Source organism: Anser cygnoides, chromosome 11 (genome assembly GCF_040182565.1).
Source record: "Anser cygnoides isolate HZ-2024a breed goose chromosome 11, Taihu_goose_T2T_genome, whole genome shotgun sequence".
In the NCBI taxonomy this organism is placed as follows: Eukaryota; Metazoa; Chordata; class Aves; order Anseriformes; family Anatidae; genus Anser; species Anser cygnoides.
This window is the reverse complement of record NC_089883.1, coordinates 21,582,322-21,601,394: the sequence shown is the minus strand read 5'-3', so window position 1 is coordinate 21,601,394 and position 19,073 is coordinate 21,582,322. Positions and strand designations below refer to the sequence as shown.

Below are 19,073 nucleotides of genomic sequence, written 5' to 3'. Positions count from 1 at the left end.
GATTGCTAAAAGGGACTTCTTTTTCCTGCTGTAGGTTCTTAGCAAATGATTGCAATAAAGCGACAGTTATTCTTTGTGTCTTTGTGGGGCTTTTTTGTTGTTGTTGTTAAATGCTCAGCATAAAAGAAACAAGCTCATGATAAAGGCCTGCTGCTAAGTAATGGATTTTGGTAATGTTTCTTACCTCTCTTTGTTGGGTTTCATATTGATATCACAAATGATATTAATGTCAGCGAATTTTATTCTGAATTTGCTTAGAAGTGAAGCCATCCTGAAAACAAAAGAGAACATTTTATCACCATATTTCTGAGTGCTTTGCATCAAAGAGCACTCATAAATGAGTTAAGATATCAAATGCACTTGTCTCGTCTTTAACTGTATGACAAAGTACTTTAAATGCTTTAATATTTCAGTTTCCAATTACAGAACTGGATTGATGTGATTGCTGTAATATAATTCATTTAACTGGTGATCTATGAAAATAAAAAATAAAAATTGGAAACAAGTAGTGGACAGAGGGGAAGGGTGTTTGTTTTGGAAAAATGCACGGAGTACGTACAACACAGGTCATGTATGCATTGGTGAAAATTTGGTCCAGAAGGTTGATGTGCAATACATAAATCATTTTTTCATGTATGAATTTATATTGATCTACTCATATGTTTTCTTTACATATTTTCATAAAAGAAAATACAGTGCTCTTCTGCACCAGTTGGCAGGAGGAATAGTTTAAAGCTCTGTGTGTTCACGCTGAGATTACAGAGGGACAGTTAAGAAGTTAAGTCAGTTTTGTCTTTGGTTGAAATCTGGTTGGGAACCTCATTTTTTTTTTTTCTTCCCCACCTCCCCCACCCCTTTTCTGGTATGCAAGCTTTGGAATTTGAAAAAGTCAGGAAGTTCCTAGGAGTAAACCATGATGGAAAACCATACTTGCTTATGACCTCAGAATATACTTGTGATTTTCCTATATAATAGGAACATACTGCTTACATAAATCTTTTGAACGCCAAAAATAACCAAGTCTCAACTTCTGTGGAAAGGTTTTAATATTTGGGGAATTACACATTAGAAAAAGTCCAGATTAGTTTTCTTTCTGAACTGAGAAGTACAATGTGTGAAACTGTACTTGGACATCATTGTATTAGATCTTCCTAGAGAACAGAGCCAGCCAGCCTCTGGTGCATCTGTCTGAGGTTTTTGAGTGTGATGGGTGGATTATGCTGCTGAGGACAGCTGATGTTTATGTAGGAATGCGTACGCGTGTTCTTTTCTTGAAACTGAGTCATCAGCTATACTGACCGCCATGTTCACTCTGGCTTTTGTATCGCCAGTGGTGTGCACAGGTACTGAGCTACCTCTGTGTACATCTGTCATGTTTCCACGAATCCTGTTCGATGTCAAAACCTATTTCCACTCTTGGTGGAGCTCGGTGCCTTGTGTGCAAGCCCTGGACCAGGCATCCGCCGTGGTCTCAAACAGCTGAGGTCCAGCAGGCTCCTGACAGGGAGCAGAGCGCTCCCTCACAGGCCCCAATTAGCTGAAAGGCTGCTTTTAGCCAGTGGTACGAGCAGTTTACACAAACGCTTGTGAACCTGTTCTACATCAGTGTGTTGACTTCAGGGCAGTCCTTACTGCTGACAGTACCCCAGCGGTGAGGAGAGAGCCTCCTTCATAAAGTTTCCTTTATGTGAAGGGAAAATCTCAGCAGTGTCCCTGTGGCAGCTGTCTTCGTGAGGCACGGCGTCGTAATCCTAGTGGTGCCGGCTGGCTTCTAACTCCTGTTCTTGCATCTATCCTGACTGCTTTCCGATGGAGTTTTGAATGGATGTGTTGTTTCTAGCTCACTACATAGTGCTACTATTTTTTAAGAAGTAGCATCTGTTGCAAATTTCCATCCCAAATTGCCTGCTTCACCTGCTGATGAAATGGCAGTATTTCTAGTGTGTAAAGGGCCTCGGAAGGAAAGGTCCTGTATACAGTGAGGCTGGTAATAGGTGTGTATTAGTGCCTTTTGTTTGCTTGAAAGCAAATGATTATGAAATCTAGACTTTTAAAAAAAAGCTAAGTCAAATTAACTTGGTCTTAAAGTTGATTAACATGGTCTTTACCTTCCTTAACTTTTGCTATGGCTAATCACATTCAAATGGGCTGCCTATGGTATTTGCATATGAGGAGCTTCATGTGTAATTTCACATAGCGTTAACTAGACAATCTTATGTAAATCCCATAAAACTAATGGTACTCTCATTACAAAGTGCAGAGTGTCCTTCTCAGAGAAGGCAATATGAGCTGTTAAAGGGAAAAATACCTGGATGTGAGTTTCCTTTGGTAATCACCATTTACACTGAGCCCTGAGTGCTATGCCATAAGCTCAACACCTTTCTATGAAGTATTTGTTTTGGTACTACTGACAGTTTTTAAAACAAAAAGTTTTGCTGACTAATTCCCAGCTTTCTGCTGTATATGTATTATATTTATCACACTCTTTAAGCAGTGAGGCAAAATAGTTATATTTACACTAGTTTTTCTTCTTCAATCCTATTGGCTTTTCCTCCAGTGAAGATCCTTAATTTGCAATTTTTCCACTTCTTCCTGATAGTTAGAATGTAAGGAATTAGGATTGTTAGACCTGGAAGAACATATAAAATTGCAGGAAAATCAAATTAGTGCATTGTGTGGGAGAACTGCCATGCTTAATATTGGCCATGTTGGACATACTTTTCTGTTTGTTTAAAATATTTTAAAATGAACTTAACTACTTAATCTTAAAACAGTTTTGTACAAGTTCCCAAGTATGTTTTTGTTTGGTAACACAGAAATCTTTCCCTGCGGTTCTCACTTGAATTCCTTACCTCCATCATCGAACAGCCACCAAATGTCAATTGTACCTTTTCCTTGCTTCTTTTTAAATTGAGTGCTGGCTTCTAGCAGCTTCTGATTGAATTCACCCACGTGCATTGACTGTATTGTGTTAATGGTGCTCTCTGAAATGAGAAAGAGAAAATGTGGAAAGATTTCTGACGAGTTGAGCAACGTGTAGCTGTAGGGAGCCAAATGGAGAAAAAGCTTCAGGATTCCCCCCCCCCCCCCCCCCCCAGTCACTGTAGTTCTTTTTCAATTCCTTTGTACAAAATAAAGGATTAAAAAGATTAGTGAAATTGTGCCTATCCTTACTATAAGTTTGCTGTTTACTTAGGAACAAACGGTATGTTGGAGTTCATCCATATAACATTCAGAAACAATGGATTATTTCCATAACTTGGCATGTTTATATGATACCATCAGATGTTAAAGGCATTAAACTAGTATCTTAAATCTGTGAACACTTCTATATTTGTTTAAACTTACTTATGTAAGCAAAACTGGCTGATATCCTTATAAGCAACAAGAACATATCTCCCAGAAACAGGTGATGGTATTTTGTTGCCTGAATCAAGATGAGGAACTAGAGAAATACCTGTTTGCTGTCACATGGATTTGCTTTCTTTCATTAGACTGTCTTGTTAAAAATTCAGCAAATGTGTAAATATTTGTTGTGCTAGGTGGGGTCTCCTGTGTCGTGAGGACACTGCTCTGCATTACAGTGTGGCCACCAAGGCCTGTTTGCGCAGGGCAGGTCTTGTTCCAGGAGCCTCTGTGTGGCTCAGGAGCTTTGGTCTTACAGCTGAAGTCCAGCTTGCGTATTGGTGAGAGTGTAATGAATTGAAAGGTCAGGAAGAAGTTCTTATTTCAGAACTTACCCTTTTTTGTTTCATGCTTTGAGATATTGAGCTTTCTGGCTTTTCTGAAGAATCCACAGATGCCACTTTTTTCTTCTTCAAATTCATTTTCTTTAATGGTAGCTTCCAGTGCCAACCTCTCCTGCTCCAGCTTCTCTAATTCCTCTGTATATGAGAAAAAGTAGGGGAACTGGTAACACATCATTTTCTATTTCAAATAAAAACACATATTGAAATAACAGCGATGTTGTAATTGCTGTTGTGGTTCTTAGTACACAATGTAAAGCTGCTGGGAGAAAAAGTCTTTAAATACTTTCTCCTTGCAAACCAATAGGGAGGAAGAAGCTGAATTCACCTCTGGAAGCCCTAACTTAGGGTGCTCGCGCCTATCACAGCAGTGAATATTAAAGTGCTAGTTAACCATTCTCAGACTTCCTTTTCAAGATCAAATTCAGTATTACTGTATTGTATGGTTACATGAGATACTATGCATTTATTTATGTTTGTGGGTTGTCTTCATACTTAAGAATTCAAAAACAGATCAGGAAAGCTGTTTTCCTAAAGTGAGAAAGCTGGTGTATTGAGTTCAAGCTCTTGGGCCCCTGCTCTGAGAGCAAGGCTACATCAATTTGGACTTGAGATTCTCAGAAATATGTAAGGATACTGAATATGTGATCAGTTTCTAAGCTGAAGTATTTCTGATGTTTTATTTTTTTTCAACTTAATAGAAAAATTCAGATTTAGCTAAACAATTCTGTAAATTCAATAATATAAAAGAACAATTCCACCTTAGCAATATTAGACTTCTGGTGAGGAAAAAGTACAATGTGTTATTGTGGTATATATTATGATGAGGCACTAATTTTATGGTGATACAAGCTTTTACCTGCAGAAAGCTTTTTTTTTTTCAAAAGGAAGACTTCTGTTTATGTAGAGTGAGGTAAATTTATTTAGTAAATTGTGTTTGTTTTTTTAAAAACAAAACCTCACCAGTTGGACATCATAAGCACTTTTGGCACTCTCAATTGCCAATGTAAATGGATACCATTTCTTTTACTTTAGAATCCATGACAACCTTGTGCTTCTGGTTATTAGAGGTGATGATAACCACCAACTTAATGGTTATTCACAAATAGAATTTCAGTTTCTCTCTTGAACAGACTTCCATAGCAAATAGAATAGAGTACAATCTTTTTTTTTTCATTTCGGAGGCTGCATCTGCTTCAAAACATTTCTGCATATGAGAGGGGTTTTATTTTATTTGCTCTACTGTTTCTAATTCTTTCTCATTCTTAGTGTCTTAAAACTTGGTTTGTAAGAATGCAAAGTTGGTAGTTGCTGAAATTTCACTGGATGACTATATCTTCTGAGCAGTCATTTTCTGACTCTCAGTATGAAGAGGCAGGCAGTTCTACTGGAGGTATCCACAGGTTGCGGGAAGCATAAATCTATTTTTAGTATTTTCTTAAGTTCTTGTCATGTTGCACTGTAGCTCTCCATGCACATCAGACTACCAGAGATTCTCCTGGGTGAATATTCATCTACTGTTTTTTTTTTTTGTTTGTTTGTTTTTTAGAAAAGGAGTCTCTAGTGCCTTTTAATTCGTAGGTGATTTGCTTTTGGGGGCTGCCTCATCCCTAGAATCCATCCTCTTTAGTGGAGAAATATTTTTTGTTTTAATTAGCTGAGTTAAAGTACTTATGTCCTTTCTGGGTGTTCTTTCAGCAGTCCTGAGCACGGTCTGTCAGCGGGTCTCAGAGATGCTGTGGGGAGAAGCTGGAGGCAGATTTACAGCAGGCGGCAGCAAAGAGTCACCATTCTTCTTTTCCTGCCTACATCTACATTCCTTGTCTACAGATTTTATCTAATTTGTATCACAAAAACTTTCTCTGGTGAGGTCTACATGGGACACTGGGAGTAACTTCCGGGTTTAGATTGGATCTGTCTGCTCAAGTGAACAAGCTTACAGGAAATGGAAAAGTTATTGTACTGAAAACCTGGAGAATTGTTCTAATAGGGTGTTTATATGGAGCCATTCCCTCCCCAGGTTACATGAGGAACCAGTAGAACTCTGGTGTCCTAAAGAGGAAAGGGAAAACAAAGGCCACCAATAAACGTAGCTCTGGGAAGTCCTTTTGCAACTGCTGCTGCTAATGTAAGGAAGAATGAACAAAAGGTGAAAAGGAGAATTGATATTTCCTGAAGTTTTGAGATTTTTGCGGCTTTCTGGGCCACAGCGTTCCACAGAGGTGATACTGAAAGCACAGCTTCCTGATTCCCATCAGCCCCAGAGATCTCAGGTAGGCAGACTGAGGAAGATGTGCTAAGAGCAGGAAGGAATCATGCTGGAGCAACTGGTTGCTGTGGCACAGCATGATTTTACTGCTTTAGTCTGTGCCTGTGCTACGAGTGCTTTGGGAGTTCAGTTCTCTCTTGTGCAGAACCCATTAGCATTTGAGGGTTGGCCTCCTGTTGTAACTACCAGTGGACATCTGCTTCAGCAAGGATTTTGGGAAGGATTGAAACTGCAGAAGCAATGAGGAACTGTAGAAGTTACAGGTGTAGGAACTAATCTAGAAACCAGATGGTGATGCTAAGATTATTGGTCAGAATCTTCCCTGTGCTGAGCATGTAACTACCATAGATGTGAAGTATAATTTGACTACTGAGTCACCACATACCTTGAACCTGGAGGACTTGAGATATATCAAATCCTTGGCTAATTCTGATGATAATCATTCCAAGCTCAAAATCAAAGGCATCACTGGAAAAAAAAAAAAGAATATATATCATTTCATATCATGCATGTCAGCGAGGAAAGCTGCCTTGAGCTGATAAGTAAAAGTGTTAGTGCTCAGTGGAGGTATTCCTGCCATGTGCTGGGCTATTCTGGGTAAAATTGCAGGAGGTATTGCCCAAGAATCAAGAACAGTTCTATCAAATTTTTTCCTTCATTTGAGTGGAGGGAAAAAAAGTACCATTGGGTATGGAAACAGATAGGCTATTCCTAAAATAACAGGTGTTTCACACAACACTTTTTAGGAGTTAGGTTGCCATTAGCTATTTTTTTCTCCCTTCTCTGAGGAAATAACAAAGCTGGGGTGGGTTTTGTATTTCTTTGACTTGCAAAAGGTTTGCAGGTGAGTTTTGAGCAAGAATCTGAGAAGCCTGTTTCTAAATGACTGTTTCTGGCTAAATCCCAATCCACAGAGCTGCTGAGCCTTAGGCACACAAGAGATTTGAAGCAAGGCTTTTCCTCTGTCTCCTAGGCTTAAAAGAAGAATTCCATGATGTTCTCTTATTCCCTAAGTGTGTACATTAGGGTTGTTTTTCTCAGAGCTCCTGCCCACAAAAAAAAAAAAAAAAAAAGAGAGAAAATATAGTTCTGCAAAAGCACTGCTAACAGCAGTGCAGCTTCTTTCTGTAGCATTGTCAAGCCACATAATCTCCAACTGTGCCAGATGTTTTCTAAGCAGATCTTGCAAGGTGAGTGAAGCCATGGAGTGCTTTTTTATGAACAGAAAGTTCTGTTACAGAGGTAGCATGTGTGAACCCAGATCTCTAGGTTTATTCTTACATTTTTCTACATGTTAAGTTCTGTATAGAATCATTAAGGTTGTAAAAGACCTCCAAGATCATCTGGTCCAACCGTTGTATGGAAATGCCTTATTAATCTAGACTAGAGGGAGTGAAAAAGGTGATGCTGAACTGTGACTTACTGTATAACACCCACATAGTTTTCAACTTGCGAGGCAGCAGCATTTCTCCAGTCCTTCTTAAATCCAATCACCAAGGTATTTGGTTTCATTCTACCCAAGCCTGATGCCTATCAATATTAAAACACTGCTTGAGAATACACACACACATGCTCTTACTGTAAATGAGAAGTAATGGTGAAAGATAACTGAAGTAATAATGTTCTGAATACGCTTATGACTACATTGTATTTCATGAATGTCCTTCATGCTCCTATCCATGCAAAAAGATTAGCTCTAAATCATTCCAACTATAAATGATTTTTAGATGACAGAAATGTAGTTTTTCTAAATTTGCTAAAGCATTCATTTGCATTTCTTCTGACATACTCTCATTAAAATGGTTCAATAACTTGTAATCAAGAGAGAGTTCAAGCGCTGTTTGTATGCTCACTCTAAGATAATAACATAAAGCTTTTATCAGATTCGGAATACCCAATAGATTAACTGGGTCTGAAGTCTTTTTAAACACCTCAGATACGTAGAGAAGGCATATCCTCTTAAGAATATTTTTTTGCCTTAAGCTTAGAAACTGTTGCTGTTCTGTTCTGTTTCTGCTGTGTTCATTCCAAAAGGTTATTTATCCAGAAGCAGCTAAGCATGCTCTGTAGATAAAATTACAGTTTATAAACAGGAAGAACAAATGGATTGTCAATATATTACTTTGCCTCCAAAAATGGACCTGGATGCTAAAACCTGAAAAAGTAAGGGCTATCAGTTCTAGTTTCAGCTAACGTAATTCTTATAGAAATCTGAATACTCGGTGTATTGGGAACCTTCAGGAGGAGATCCACAAATACATAAAGTTACTATGTTTGCCAATTTGTACTGAAAGCAAAAAGAAAATACAAAAAACTGTTGAAATCTTGGTATGTTTTTTGTTGTTGTTTCTTTCTTTGTTATTTTTTTTTTTTTTTTTTGGTTGGTTTTGGGGTAACACTGTTACATTTGCATTGTTTACATTCAAATGAATAAGTGCTTGGCAAACCAATACATTTGTCCTTAGGTTATTACAGTGATTATATGGTTATTCTTGTATGCTGGGAGTTATTTGTGGTTTAGGTAGTAATGGAAAGGAAGAGATCTTTAGACTATGATTGTTCTCAAAATCATTAGATGATGCTTAAACCAAAGGTGAAGTATCCATGTCAAGTTTTGATAGAACAAAATCTCTCTGCATTTTGTCTCAGTACTTTTGTGTTTAAATACATTTGAGAGACAGAGAAATGGAAAACATATAAAAAGTGCCTCTGTTGTTATAGCCATTTAAAAATGGACTTTTGGAAAAAGTCTGCTGTATTCTTAGGGTAATAGAAAAATATTGCCCACTTTTTTAGATGGCGTTCTCTGTTTGCAAAAAATGTATGTTTATTACACTTTGTTTTCAATAAATGCAAAAAAATTCTTAGATACTTATTATGCTGCATAATACCAAGCAATAGAATTGATTTGAAGTGTATCAAGTGTCAGCTGCACAGACATTCATATGTTGCCCTGTAGAGGCCTTTTTTTTTTTTTTTTTAGGAAGTATCTGGTTCACTTAGGAAAGAATCAGCCTGCCTTGTCTCCTAATTCCATAGCCCAGAACTAGATCTGTTTATGAAATATAAATACATGTACCCCCAGAATGCCCTCTCTATTTATAACATTTTCCATACATACACAGGACTTCTTAACAAGTAAACAGAAATGCTTTCCATAAAGGGATGCTTTGATGTAGCACTCTTCTATGTGTTCTGTAAACAAAAAGCTTACTTGAAGGAGACTTTTGACTCCATCTCTGAAGCTGTCAGCTGCCACTGCCGCATAAAAGGCTTTTCTTTTGTTCTTTGTAAGCCAGGCCTGCTTTTTTGCCATGCCACTGTTCATCTCCTTAACACACAGCTTGCGTGGTCCCTGCATGATACAATAAAATATTATTAAGAAGGCTTTGTATTATACATCACGGAGTGATTTTGAAGGAGTTACCTAGTCTGCTGTGGGAGTAAATGGAGAGAGTCAGAAAAATACATTTCCCAAAAGAGTCCGCAGAGATTCAACCCTTTGAAAAGAACTAGGCTGCTAACATAATTCACATTCTGCTCAAGAATGCTGAGGCTGTTAATGCTACTTAAATATAGTGATTCTGACAGAAAGGATGACTACTCTGGGCTGTAGCATCTTAGAAAAATATCTAAGGTATGATGAAACATCTCAGAGTGAATAAACTCCTTTCCTGACTTGATTACATAAATAAGGCTGAGCAGATCTAAATACACCGTGTTAAACTACTGTCTACTAATAAGAAGAGAAAGATGTTGCCATACAATTAAACATGTCACTGCCTTTGTTACCAGGTCCTTCCTGTGGTCATCTGGTAATTTAATGAGGCAAAATCCGTGTCTCTATCCAAGTCATAAGACCTAGTACATTCTCAGGAGTGAAAGGCTTGGCAGTCAGTCCCCAGAAAGATTTGGCCCAGGGGAGACATCAAGGCTGCAAGCAGGGAATTTATAAAGATAAGATAAGTTTGGGGAGCATATATCTGGAATTTAACTGATTGCAAAAATCTGTGCTCTTAAGTGTGAGGTTAAGGTTTGTGAGGCCTTGTTTATTGCCTTTTATACTGATTTTTAGAAAGCTGTAACAGTAGTCTAGCTCTTCTGCAGTGAAGACGAAACACAGAGAGGGATGCTCAAGATGCTGGCTTTGGAGTGTTACTGGCTGCACAGGTAGTTTTTGCTTTCCGAGGAATAATAGAAAGTGGGATTGTAAACTGTGGGAGTGTGTCCAGCAACATCCGAGACAGAAGTAGTAATTAGATGTGTCAGAAAGATGCAGATAACTTGGAAGCGCTTGAAATCAAGTGAGTGTGTTTGCTTGTTCTTAATGCGGGAAGTGGTACCAGACTGGTTTGTTAGAAACAGATGATTTAGAACTTGAGTTTGCTACAGAGTCGCATTTCATGCAGTCTGCAGTCACCGCTTTACTCTTTTATAATTTCTAGTAGTTTTGAAGGGTGCAAGCTGCCATTTTGGTTCCAAAGGGACAGAAAACTAATAGAACTCAGTAAAACTTTCATACAACATAAAACTAGAAAGGCTTGGTAAACTCAGGCTCAGGAGGTTATATTTCAAAATTCATATTTAAATCTTTCACACTTAAAGTAAGTTAGTATCTGGTAGCTTCTCCTGCTAAGCTAGGAAACTGGTTAAAATTGCGTAGAGGAAGAATTAGATTTTTTTTTTTAGCCATAACAAATACTATAGGCTCAAAATTTCCCATTCGAGAACAGCATAAAACTGAAAGACATACACTCTGAAATGAAGTGTATGGGAAGAATCACTTAATTTAAAAACAATTTGAAAGGGGTGATACGGACTGTAAACTCAGAATTTCTTTGTCTCAGAGCTTTTCAGCCTTGCTGAAGTACTTTTTATTTTTTTTTTTTCCTGGGAGGAAGGAAATTGGATGTACTGTATGTTTATAGAGATGTAGAAATAACTGCAATACATTTATTTTCACTTAATTGGTGTTGGCTGATAGAAAAAGGAGAAAAGGGGATATAGAAAAGGAGAAAATTTTCAGCAAGTTCCACGTATAAAGCAGCACTGAAAAAGAAAATGAAATGATCTGGCAGAGTTTGTGTGTCATGTTTTATCTGCGCATTTTTAATTGTTTCAAATAATAATGTGAATTTTGATCTGATCAAAAGCAGGCTGGATTGATGCTTACTCAGGCATCGTCCCTCACGTAGTTCTGTTAATGCATGACTTTTTGGAAAGCACAGGAGGAGGGATGTAAATGCATGTGATTTTTCAGAGACCATACTGCACTCTTGGGTGACAGTAAGCTTACCGGAGTATTTCTTTTTAATGTGTAACTTGAGAAGAGTTTGCTGCATTATTCATGAACCTGTGAATTCGTGAAAAGGAAAAATAAAAGAAAACATTTACAATTATCTTGCACGATATAAGATGCTTCTGCTGTCCAAGGGGACAGTCCCACTTCATCAGATGATAGCCTATCTGTCCTTCCCTGCTCCTCCTTTGTATCACTGTTCATGTTTAGCAATTGTGCAGTGAATTGTGGTACAGATGAAGACTAATCTTGCAAAAATATTTGTGAAAGCAGGGAGAAAAAGCAGAATAGTCCTTTTCACTGGAAAATCACTGTTCAAGCCAACATGCAGCCACAACCTTAAAGATGGTTTAAAAGCTGTTTGTCTCTATATTAAATTCCCATATTTATTTTACCCATCTGTGAACATTCCATTATCATGTTCCCAGAAAGTTTCTTGCCCCCATTTGGGGATAGGAAATGGAAGATGTTCCCTTTGGCATAGTCTCAAAACTTTATGCGTAGCTAGCAGCATGTCAGCCTTTGAGGCAAAATATGTTGGATATTACATTTATGGGTAAATGGTCTCACTGTGTTTGTTATGATATATATTGTATCTTCAGTACAGTGCCTGGATTTCCAGCTCTCTCTGGAGCCCTGGAAGCTTATGTGACAGTAAGACACCTCACAGTCTTGTACTATGGCAGCAAACTGATTCGAAGTACTCCCTGACATTATGGCATTCCCACTCCCAGGACACAGGAATTTTTTCATCTGGTTGTTGCCATAGTTTTGCAAATTGCTAAGGTTCATTGTGTCACACTTTTATTACCAACCACATTAAATTTAGCTTTTGTTACTGGAGAAATAATAGGAGAATAAAAATGCTTACACTGGCAAAATATTTTTTTTTAATAGACTAAAATGAAATTTCAGTTCTACATAGAAAGTAGTAATATCAGAGAAACATGCCTAAATAAATCAGAAAACATGCTGGAACTCAACCTTATGAATCTGCCTAATCTCAGGATCTTGTTGGGTTTGCTTCTGTGCTTATTGAATGCAGTGGGAAAGCTACCAATAATTACAATAGAAAAGGATTAGAGCCATTCACTCTTTATAGATTCATTCAGTTTGGAAAAAATCACATGTAGCTCCTATATACTCCCATTCTACAAAGTGACAGCATCACAGGAATTATTCTTATGCTCATGTGGAAGAATACATTATCTTGTCTGGAGTGACTCTGTTAGTTAGATTCTGCAGACCCTTTTAGTGCCATGGAACTTTTCTTTCCTCTCAAAAGGTTGTTGTAGTATTTAAAATGCGTTTTCTCTTCTATATTACAAACCCATCTATTTTTGTCATTTCCTAATGAAAGTCTAATGCTCATGCTTTTAAAATGCATAACTTCCTGTCTACTTATAGCTAGAAATATATTTTGCTTCTTTCTTTAGAAGATCTTGGAAAAGCATGTTTATCCTCAAAACTAGCATTGTTACAATTTTGGAGAAAGCACTGCGCAGAGATCTGAATTACTTGCCAACCCCCTGCAAATGAGTAGCAAAGCTGGAAACAGAGCTCAGGTAATTGTCTCTTGTGCTATATTCCTGAGAGAACTCTGCCTCACTCTTTTTTTTTTTTTTTTTTTTTTTTGAGCCTTACTGTGTCAATTTAAAAAAAAAAAAATCTTGCAATGCTTTATTTTTTAAAACTTTTATCATTTTTTTGGTCTGTCTACTATGAGCTCTGAAATGCATCTCAATGAGGCATTTACCAACAGGCTCTGCATCAGCTGATAGCTTCTTGTCAAGACTTATGACAAAATTCATTGTCAGTGTGAATCTTTTTCACGGTCTGCACAGAAGCTCATCAGCACCAGTGGGAACATTGTGTGCCAAGTGAGAGTGGAATGTGTAATGGGGATATGCAGCATCCACCAGTGATGAATTTTCGGATTTATGTGAGTTGACCTTACCGTATACACTTCACAGCAGATACATAGCCCGTTGTTCTTTGTGAAAGTATGTGTGATGTCTAGCAGAGCAGGCCTGATCATAGGAGCTCCTGTTAATGCTATGCACTGGGGTCTGTTAGGAGGAAAAAACAGGTTGTATTTAATTAGGTAATGTACTTATTCAGAGTAAGCCATTCAGCTGTTCACTGGAAATCTTACCTGAAGTTTTTCACGTGATCTTCCACTGCAGTTAATGCCAGAGCACTGTCTAAGGCATTAATATAGTAAAGAGCTTGTGTAGAAGAGCCCCAATTTACTTCTGCATATAATAAAGATAAATAATGCGTATTAAACCCTGGGCTTTTCTCTGTGTTCTATTACAAAGGTCGGCAATCATTACCTATGAGCCAAAGCAGCGTATATTCTCCCATGCTTAGATATAGATCTACCCTTCTTTATGCTTCATAAAAACAAGTTAGTTTGTGTGATGCAAAAACAACATGCAAATGAATTGTCTCATTATTTTTATAAAAAGCATAAGCAACATTCTTTCTCTGCTTGGGAAATGTTTTTTTCTATGTTTCATTAACTTTGTACCCTTCCCCTGTGTATAAAATGGACAGCCCTGAGCAATGCGTTTGGTGTGGAATTTCAGGAAGTTCAAATTAATCCATTAGCAGGGAACATCACAAGCTCTGGTTAGTTCTATTCTTCTGTATGGGGCAAAAATTGTTCTCCCAAACTAATTTTGGCATATATATCCTGTCTTCTCTGTTGTATAGCTCTTTGGTGGAAGGAGACAGATGAGGAACAACTTTCCACATTGAGGTCAACATGAATGCAGATCAAGTCCAGTTATGTCAAGGTACAGAGCTAATGCTTAGTGAAACTAAGTGGAGGGATGTCTAGAGGCCTTCTTTTCTGAGGAATATTAGACTTTTTTGAACCACTCTGTTGTTGGTAGGTAGGTGCTGAACAAAAGTCACTATCTTGGAGAGTTGGAGATGGATAGCTTTTTGCTTGGTGTCTTCAGTGAATGTAACCAGGCTTTAAGCTGCTACTTTCCAGCAAGGACATTGGCAATATACTAGGAAAAGGGTAACAATCTTCAAATGCCTTTCTGACACCCCATCTTTTCACAGCTGCATTCTCCTACATGGTGTACAGGGAGAGAACCACAGACCATCCCAGTAGGTATGAGAGCACAAACAGGGAGGACACACAACAGTGAAGTAATATACACAGAAAAGAGTAACACAGGCTCGGACCAGGTGCTGCTATATCAAGCTAGCTGCAATGAAAGCATATCTTATGCTGGGAGATTTGCCTTTTTTCTTTGTATTATTTGTTTCACTGAACAAGGTATTCAGATGGTTAGCACTGAAATCTGGACCTGGGTTAGTTTAGTCTTGGCTATGAATAACCAGACTAAGTTGTCTCATACTGGTGCTGTATTGCAATAGTGCACAGATTTCTGAGGACAGCTCCTGTGATTTGCTGAGCTACTAAGCAATCTTTTCCAGCAGTAAAATGTGCCTATCTTTCGTGATTTACTGAGGAGTTATATGAAGGTACTAGAGAAAGATCAGTTCACAAATAATGCAGCTTGTATTTTTATTGTATAGTGGCAGCAGGTTTCACTTTTGAGTGAGGATGCCAGATGAGACAGCTAAGAACACAGCAAAATTCAAGCAAGGCTTTGTGTATGGATGGAAAAAAGTTATGAGTGATACTCAAGTGAAAGCCCAAATTAACTCTGTAATAATGATGTGGGAATAAACTGGTGTGCTGGAACATTTATACAAAGCCCTGAACCTGAAGTGCTTGTTAAAAAGGCAAAAGTTCAGAAGACTATTGTCTTAATCTATTTTATATAAAGTGGGATTTAATATGGTGGTTCAAACTTCCCCGTAAGGAAAGGTGTTTAAGAAGAAGGAATGGCTGCTTCTGTAAGCAGAATTAATTCCGGTAAAGTCTGCTGAGGCTGCATAACATATACATAAATTAAGTATCTTGTGGCCTTACCTGGTTTTTTATATGTTACATAAATATATAGAAAGAGTTCAATGGCATAAGTGATGAGAGCTGCCCACCAGTTGATGACAAACATGACGCCACAGCACAACAGGGCTCCAAAGAGTGATACCCACATGTTATAATATCTGAACGCAGGTCTCCAACCTGTTTAAAGAGAATTGAGGAAATAAGAAGAGCAGAAAAATATATAAAGCAAGTGGTGATCCACTGGTCTTGCACATACAGACTCACGTGCAGTTTTTTTCAGGCTCTGTCAGAAGGGGTGGGAGGGGTATGTGCAAGTTCTCAGGCAACAGGTACTTCCAGGGTATTGGCTGGTTTAGATTTCTATACATACCAAGTACTGGGGCTTGCAAGCCATTCACTATAACCTGTTTCCTACTGCTTTGTCCAGCCTCACTTTGAATAGCTGTTCTGCTTATATGTATTTTTGCCAAATTAAAGTTCACTGGTTCAGAACTGAAAATAGGTTTTCCTGTAACTCCAGGTAATAGGTTATTACGTCCTTTTGATGCATATGCATAGAACTTATTAATAGGAGCTAAATGCTTGCTGAGAGGAGAGTTTGTCCCAATGCTCTAAGTGCATGTGTCTTTTAAATTTGGAAATTGCCTGGCCTCGCTGCATAAAAATAAAATCATTGACAATTGACTTTAAAAAGATATTATTCCTGCTGCTCTTCAGCTGCAGTATTGAATTCTTCCCCTGCTAGCAATTAAAATGAAGCAAGCAGTGAGCCTCCATGGTTTGCAGGTCTCTGCCAGGTGTTCTACAGAGCAGACTCTTTGGAGAGGAGAAAAGCACTGAAGATACAAGGAGAGGTTGAGCAACCCTATCTTGGATCATCTTTGTAATGAGGGAATGGGAAGGTCCTGCTGTGAAGAAATTTGCTATCCTGCAGCCTTGCAATTATGATAATCTATCACTGTGAATTGGCAGAAATTAACTGGAGGAAATGAGAAAAAAAATGGGTACAGTTTTGTCAGGAAATGTTAAGTAGTGGCAGAGTTGAATCAGATGCACATACATGAAATCTGTAGAGGTAATTTTTACTCAGCTCTAAGGCCATGTAGAGCAGATCTGCATTTATTCAGCTGTGCAGGTAATTAGAAGAAGTGTTCATCTTTTCTGCCCTCTGAACAAATGGCGCCATGCAGATCTGTAGGAAGGAAGTTGGTGTAGGCATTTGTGCTACCACTGCAGGTTTCTTCACACTGGAAATCAAAAATGTGTTCCCTGCTTCTCGAATTGAATAATTGATTCATATCAGCAGGAACATGTCTTTCCTGTGTGCCCAAAACCGTGCTGCTCAGCTGATTGACTTTAGTCCTTAAGGTGTCACTCCTCCATTAATGATGATGATGAGGACTGTTCATCTGTGGTGATGCATATACCTGCAAGCCTGTATTTTCTCTTGCTGTGCAAGTGTAGAGAGTAACTCCCAAGTTACCCTTGTAGAGGCCCTCATTGTTTTTCACCCTACATTTCTGCTACTAGCCACCGCAGAGCTGTCCTGATGCTGTTCTGGGGACCTGCTCTTGTTCTGTGTGTTCCCTTCAAGGCTGTATTACTTCTAGCACAGTTACTGCTCATGAACCTTCTGCAAATTTCACCATAGTTCTGGCAGAGACAGGCATAATGATACCCCACTATACCTTGCTTACTTTATGTGGTCAGAGGTAGTATAGCTTTTTATTCATCCATGTTGAGTGATAGTGAGGAGAAAAACACCCTAAGGAACAGCTTTTCTGTTCCAGTGGGATCCACCAAAGTCTTTTTCATCTTGAACAACTGCAGGGAATGTAAGGGCTAGAGCCATTATTTTTGTCTCTTGCAGATAAATAAAATCATATTCAATGGGAGCAGTAAAACCTCAGATCACATAGCTTAGATGTTTTACAGGTACTGCAGCTTTCTTTGACATACAGTTGAAAACTTGCAGAGATAAGTCTGTGTAGCCCACCCTTAAATCACTGGTGAATGCCGACTCACCTGGAGATTTTGCATATGAGGCATGAAAGCAGGAGAAATTAATCAAAGCGTATGAAGCCAGGAAGAAATTGGAGATGATGGGAGCAATGGTATTCAGTTCAGCTGCAAGACACACACAATTCAGACACAGGCATCAGTTTCCTAGGTTGTGGATAGCTTTCTTCTGACTGCATTAAATCTGGATACTGTCTGAATTTTTTATTCAGGGAGAGTTTGGCTATTTTCCTGTGGTACTAATTTAAGGCCACCTTGATATACCCTCACTTATATTAGTGTGTCTGCTCATTTTAATAATATATATGCCATGTAAGGTTATACTTGATAACTCCAGTTCTGCAGACTGCTTCTTAATGATGTGCATCTGGTATGAATTTCAGAGCTTTACATATGTGATTTAGAGCACACTTGTTTCTTGAAAGGCTTTTAGTCAAAATGTATTGTTTTGCTTTTTAAATGGCGATCTGAATTCTCTCTACTAAACTTCCCATTTATTGAGTGTCACACAATTTGAAATTGAAATCTCGGAAAAATTAATTTTAAAAATCCAACCCCCCAGAATTACTGCTAATAGTGATAGCACACTCAGTACAGTAGCTAAGTTTTTCTGCCACCAGTGCTGGCAATTTGGGCTGTGCCTTTGAGCTGATTGTGGGGAAGGCTTGGCAGAGTAGGCCTCCTAATTATCTCAAAATTATTTCACATCCATACGCAATATGAACTGGAAATACATTTTCAAAGTTGGATGTTGCCTTATTTGATATAGTTCTAAGCGCTGCCTTCTTACAGTGAAGTGAACAGGAGCTGCACCTACTTAGTATCTTTGGCAATGAGGCTCTGGTGGTACTGAGATATTACCAGAGCCCCCGTTTGTTTCTCTTTGCTTTAAGGGTGATGAAATTGCTGCCAGGGCTTTGAGTGTGCTTACCTGACTGGAATTTTTTCTAACCATAGCTAATCATTGTATTAAAATCTCAGTTTATATACTTTCAAAACATATATTGCAGTTATGTAATTATATACAAACCAATCAATATGAACGCCATAGCAATCACAAAAGTGAGAACATATCCCCTGATTGGCTCGTTGTTTTTTCCATATCCTTTGGCAAAGAAGTGGAGCCCTTTGTAGACGTTGTCCTTGCAAAGAGCCTGGTAGACAAATCAGAATTTAATTCTGCTGAGCAGTGATCTCTTTCTGAAGAAATTCACTGTATGTGAGTGACAGCTTGTGCTAGGCTTTTGTTAAACAAAAATTAAATCTTAGTACTTCAAGTCCATCTATTGCTATGGCATGTAAATGTTCAAATAAGGTGATAAGCCAACATCCTGCTAAATAATAGCAGAAAAAACAATCACAGTCATTTGACACTTATCCAGTGCTTTAAAAAGACATAAACAGAATTAAGTACAGTCTAAACTGGAGGAAACTGTCACAGAAATCAGAGCTTGGCTGTAAGGTGTGCAAGCTATCGTTCTGTCCTGTGTTCCCATTCACATTGCTGGGAAGCACGTTGCTGGTTCCCTGGCGGTGTGTGGAGAGAGCCTGTCTGAGCACACCTGCCAGTACAGGAATGAGGGCTGCCGCATGTTCCTGGTATTACTGAGCTACAGGCTGGCTTTCTGTAAGGAGATAGAAGTGGTCCTGAAAATAGCCTTGAAGCTTTCGAAAACCAGCAACTGTTTCTGCCACCAAGCTGAGCTCTGACCAAAGGAACATAACCATCCTAAATGCTCCCACCTCTGTGAGGGTGCCAAGACCTGTCTGTTTCTGTAGAAAAACATTCTACGTGCTGTT

At 38.5% G+C, this 19,073-nt stretch overlaps 1 protein-coding gene and 1 long non-coding RNA gene across 2 annotated transcripts in view; one reads left to right on the top strand and one right to left on the bottom strand.

Annotated features, from left to right (window-relative positions):
* The window catches only part of LOC106033647 (uncharacterized), a 54,422-nt gene that overhangs the window by 11,135 nt on the left and 24,214 nt on the right, over positions 1–19,073 (top strand). Inside the window, exons 4-5 of the long non-coding RNA XR_010834242.1 lie at positions 12,751–12,879; positions 14,033–14,115. This is a non-coding gene — a long non-coding RNA (uncharacterized lncRNA). The remainder of the gene's footprint in view (positions 1–12,750; positions 12,880–14,032; positions 14,116–19,073) is intronic.
* Positions 1–19,073, bottom strand: part of SLC12A1 (solute carrier family 12 member 1) — a 46,685-nt gene that overhangs the window by 6,039 nt on the left and 21,573 nt on the right. Inside the window, exons 13-24 of the mRNA XM_013177283.3 lie at positions 18,304–18,427; positions 17,280–17,381; positions 15,276–15,431; positions 13,470–13,569; positions 13,272–13,383; positions 9,230–9,370; positions 7,439–7,545; positions 6,401–6,483; positions 3,741–3,884; positions 2,853–2,984; positions 2,518–2,629; positions 185–271 (exon numbers count right to left, since the gene is read on the bottom strand). Coding sequence (XP_013032737.2) covers positions 185–271; positions 2,518–2,629; positions 2,853–2,984; positions 3,741–3,884; positions 6,401–6,483; positions 7,439–7,545; positions 9,230–9,370; positions 13,272–13,383; positions 13,470–13,569; positions 15,276–15,431; positions 17,280–17,381; positions 18,304–18,427 — 1,400 coding nt within the window. The remainder of the gene's footprint in view (positions 1–184; positions 272–2,517; positions 2,630–2,852; positions 2,985–3,740; positions 3,885–6,400; positions 6,484–7,438; positions 7,546–9,229; positions 9,371–13,271; positions 13,384–13,469; positions 13,570–15,275; positions 15,432–17,279; positions 17,382–18,303; positions 18,428–19,073) is intronic.